General features: G+C 40.2%; 1 protein-coding gene across 1 annotated transcript; it reads left to right on the top strand.

Moving 5' to 3' along the window:
* Positions 1-379: 379 nt before the first annotated feature.
* LOC105946710 (C-C motif chemokine 4 homolog) lies at positions 380-3643 on the top strand. The gene is made up of 3 exons (XM_012958305.2): positions 380-508; positions 1432-1540; positions 3292-3643. Exons 1-3 carry the CDS (start codon positions 436-438, stop codon positions 3380-3382), a joined length of 273 nt encoding a protein of 90 aa, XP_012813759.1. The 5' UTR covers positions 380-435; the 3' UTR covers positions 3383-3643.
* Positions 3644-4840: the final 1197 nt, after the last annotated feature.

Genomic DNA, 4840 nt, shown 5'->3' with positions numbered 1-4840 from the left:
GCCCAGCCTCATCCTGACTTTGCCTCCTGCGGCCCCCAGGTAAATTGAGTTTGAGCCCCCTGATATACAGTATATATATAAGTGTGACGTTTAAAGTTCCTTCAAGAGTCTGGGGAAGCGAGAGTGAAATACTGCTGGAATATCTATTGCAACATGTGGTCTAAAATAAGTTAATCTGTACATAACATAATAGTATCCAAAAAGCAGAAATTGGTCTAAAAAGTAACAACGAAAGCACAGTGTTTCATAAGAGCCGGAGAAAACAAAAATAGGTCTCTTGTTTCCAGTGATGTCACTTACTTATTGGTCACTTGGCTGGAGTTTCCCTAGACATTTCATTCTATGACCTGCAGATATATAAATGCATGGATCACTGTTGGCTTCTTCACTATCTGAGTCTCTGCTCTGTACCCGAACTGAGCCCCAGCACAAAAGATGAAGGTTTTATTGTGTGTATTCACTTTGCTGCTACTTGCTGCCTGCTACTCCCAGGTGAACTGTGGACCAGGTAAGTGTAACTGTGCTTATATTGTAAAGGACTTTTATTAGTATTGTAATATTTTAATGTTATTATCCGTCTACTTTCTTATTTTACTGTACAAAACTTTACTAAAATAGCAGTAGGTACTGCCATGCTGCTTGCTTTTTTAGAGGAAGTCTATTTTGTTATAGAAAAATGATACAGCTCATATGTAAAACCCTGCCTTATCAAAATAAACTGCTTTATAAAATATGCTTTTTTTTTTAGTAGCATGTACCATCGGGTACTCCTAAATTCAAAATTGCCAATTTATGATCCCACTGGGGTCACCAGAGCTAATTAATTATTTCCAGTTAGGCTAATGCCACACGCAAGATTGCCGTGAATACGCTCCATATGCTTAAAACTTCCCATACCTGTGCCTGCACACAAATTAATTGAATACGCTCTGAAGCACATGTAGCCGATAGCCGCATAAAAACACAAGACTTTGCATTTTCTCACGTTTTTATGCAGATATCTGCTAAATGTGCCTGCACCAGAACATATTCAATTAATTTGGGTGCAGGCACAAGTTGGGGGAGTTTTAAGCGTATGGAGCGTATTCTCGGAAAGCGTTTTTTGGTTTGCTGAAAATACGTGCCATACGCTACGTGTGACATTAGCCTTAGGTGATCTCTGAGGGAGAACACAGACCCTCACAAAATGGTGGCTCAAGGTAAAAGATGCAAAAGGGCAGTACTATCTAATTTATACATTCCAAATTCTGGCATTCCAGGAGTATAGATTTCCTTTGAGAAAATCACTCACAATACACCTTAAAATAATAAAATAGAAATGTACTGTACTTGTAGTTGTAGCTAGAAATTTTTTATGGAATGATTAAAATGAATAACTGATAAGAGAAATTGTTCAGCACTATGTAAAATGATTTGTCTTTGTATTTGTAGTGGGAGCCTCTTCTACATCCTGCTGCTTTAAATTTGCAAAGAAACTGTTACTGGGAAGAATCCAAAGTTACTACCCTACAAGTGGCTCGTGTCCTAACCCCGCCATTGTGTAAGTACAAGGTCTTTAATTCTGTGCCATGTATTGTTCTGTGTTCAAGCAGCTCTTACATGTTCCGAAATATGCCACTGAATTCCTTGCAAGTTAAAAGGGAGAAATAGTTCCAAGAAACTTTGCAATTTATTTTGACTACTTTAAAAATGGATACAATAATTATATAAATTGCCTTGCCTGTGCTTTAACAAAAGTGATGTTTAGAAGAGGAAGTTTGTCTTCCTCTTTCCCTGTATTTTTAACTTTCTCATACTATGAACAATGACTGGCCTGAATCCTGTCTGACTGACTGAGGAATGGTACAAAAGTATAGATAGTCGCAAGTCTTATTGAAATCAAAAGCATGTCTAGAACCTGCAGGCTAATGCTGCCAACTGGATTGCTGAATGCAACATACTAGTGAAGCTAATTTATAAACACTGGGCAAATTTACACCTGGGCAGTAATCTATAGCAGTGCTGTCCAACTGGCTGCCCGCGACCCCCTTCTGTGTGGCCCCCCACCTGTCTGGCTGCTTTGATGGCTTACTCTTGTGTAAGCTTTAAATGGTATCAGTACTGTGATTAATTGCCACCCCTGTATGGTTCTCACTTCAGATTCAGGCTGTAATCCCCCCTGTATTGTTTAAACATGTAATCCCCTGTACTGTTCACACCTTTTAATCTCTGCATTGTTCACCCCCTGCAGTGTTCACACCTCAGGCTCAGACTGTAATCACCCACATTGTTCCCCTGTTCACATCTCAGACTGTAGGAGCAGTAGAAACCCACAAATAATCCCTGCACACTACAAAAAGAACATATACTGAGGTGGTACTGCAATTAAAAAGTTTTTTAATATATAGTTATTGTCAGACTGTAGGTGCAGTGCCAGCATTGTGTCACTGTATGCTGCCTGTGTGTGCGCCATACTTTGACTGTGTGTGCCATACTTTGACTGTGTGTGCCATTCTTGGCTGGTTTGTGCCATACTTGGCCTGTGTACCATGCTCTGCCTGCCCTACGCTGCTTGTGTGTGCCATACTCTGCCTGCCCTACCCTGCCTGTGTGTGCCATACACTGCTTGCCCTATGCTGTATAGCACACACAGGCAGCATAGGGCAGTGTATGGCACACCCAGGCAGCATACAGTCAAGTATGGCACACACAGTCAAAGTATGGCACACACAGTCAAAGTATGGCACACACAGTCAAAGTATGGCACACACAGTCAAACTATGGCACACGCAGGCAGGGTAGGGAAGGCAGAGTATGACACACACAGGCAGGGTAGGGAAGGCAGAGTATGGCACACAGGTAGGGTAGGGAAGGCAGAGTATGGCACACACAGGCAGGGTAGGGAAGGCAGAGTATGGCAGGTTTTTGCTGTACTACAACCATTAATATGGGTATGGCCATGTGATAACACGGGTGTGGTTTCTTGTGGGTGCAGTTTTAAAAAGGGGAGTGGTCAAAACTGGCTTCCCTTATCGGCCCTCCACCACGTAGGTCGGAAAAATTCCGGCCCTCGGTACCACAGAAGTTGGACAGCACTGATCTATAACAATAATAGACTAACACAGCCTATCTGTGATTAAAACGGGTTTACTGCACCTATAACTACAGTACTAGGATAATATATAGCATTGTAATTCAGCATTGTCATTCTATAACAACAAATACAGTAAGAAGATAGTATGTATACATATACTCTATGCCGGTGACTGCTGATCATATTGCTTCACTGACTTTCTCATCTGGTCTCCATAGTTTCGTTACTAAGAATGGAAAAGTCTGCGCCAAACCAAATGACAGCTGGGTTATTGATTACCAAAACCGACTGGACAGACAATCCCGTTAAAGAATTTACGCCACTGCAGTTTTCTGATCATCAATGTGCTGGCCTTGCCAGTTTATTTCTTCTGAGAGGATTCCAGAGTCTCTTCCAGAAACACTAACATGCACCTCACCCTTATTTATTAAACACAAGAAGGTTGTACATAGTTGTATTAGAGAGATTTTTATTTTGAAATCTTTTCTGTAAACATCACCAATGTTAAGTTATTATAAAATGAACAGAAAGTAATATGACAGAAAATAAAATATATATTTACAAACATTATTATGTACTTTGAATATTATTGTCATTTGTTCAAAGGGGTACTAAACCCTGCTGCACAGCACTGCTCAAACAAACTTTACTCAGCTGTTGCTGGACTACAAATCCCAGAACAATGTAACATATAATGAAGGTTGAGGCATGCTGGTAGCAGCAACATCCAAAGCTTTCCCATAAATCTCCAGGACCAGCGGCTATGTTAAAGTGATACTGACACAATAAAAAATAACTTTTCAAAATACTAGTGTACATTAAAAGTTCCCTATAGGTCATGTTTATGGTTTTTTGCTGATAGGGCTGCTTTTGTAAGTAATTGTTACCTGAAGTCCCTAAACCTGACTGTTTTGCCAACCTGACTATCCCTTCGCAGCCTGTCAGTTATAGCTTCTAATGCTAACAGCTTCCTGCTGCACAAATATGGCAGCCCCCTCATAGAGGAACATGGGGGATCAGATGTGGTCCCTACACACTTATAATAAGATTTTGGGTCAGTAGAATGCTCAGTGGTGAATTTCCTTGCATCTTCAACTATGTTCTTAACAACTTCTATAGCAAAATTAGGGGGCGCAGTAGGAAAGCGTTATGATTGGAGTAATAAGCGATAGGGTACTTGAATACATTGCAGTTCACAATATTATAAGTTTGTGCCAGTGTGGTTTTACAGTACCTCACAGGAAGTTAATTATAAAATTGAGGAATATTGGCCTAGAACATAATATTTGTAATTGGATAGAGAACTGGCTGAAGGATAGAGTACAAAGAGTGGTGGTAAATGGAACATTTTCTAATTGGACCAGTGTGGTTAGTGGAGTACCGCAGGGGTCAGTCCTTGGTCCTTTGCTTTTTAACTTGTTTATTAATGACCTGGAGGTGGGCATAGACAGTACTGTTTCTATTTTTGCTGATGACACTAAATTGTGCAAAACTATAAGTTCCATGCAGGATGCTGCCGCTTTGCAGAGCGATTTGACAAAATTAGATAACTGGGCAGCAAACTGGAAAATGAGGTTCAATGTTGATAAGTGGAAATTTATGCACTTTGGTAGAAATAATATAAATGCAAGCTATCTACTAAATGGTAGTTTGTTGGGGGATCCTTAATGGAGAAGGATCTGGGGTTTTTTTGTAAATAACAAGCTGTCTAATTCCAGGAATGTCATTCTGTGGCTACTAAAGCAAATAAAGTGCTTGTATAAAAAA

The sequence above is a fragment of the Xenopus tropicalis genome, chromosome 2 (assembly GCF_000004195.4).
Source record: "Xenopus tropicalis strain Nigerian chromosome 2, UCB_Xtro_10.0, whole genome shotgun sequence".
In the NCBI taxonomy this organism is placed as follows: Eukaryota; Metazoa; Chordata; class Amphibia; order Anura; family Pipidae; genus Xenopus; species Xenopus tropicalis.
The sequence above is the reverse complement of the archived record's forward strand: the minus strand, read 5'-3'. Positions and strand labels throughout refer to the sequence as shown.

Bases quoted from the DNA above. Each gene is read 5' to 3' on its own strand.
- LOC105946710 (XM_012958305.2), top strand. From the start codon at position 436: ATGAAGGTTTTATTGTGTGTATTCACTTTGCTGCTACTTGCTGCCTGC. The intron at 509-1,431 runs GTAAGTGTAACT...TTGTATTTGTAG, and splicing joins CCAGGTGAACTGTGGACCAG to TGGGAGCCTCTTCTACATCC. The intron at 1,541-3,291 runs GTAAGTACAAGG...TGGTCTCCATAG, and splicing joins TGTCCTAACCCCGCCATTGT to TTTCGTTACTAAGAATGGAA.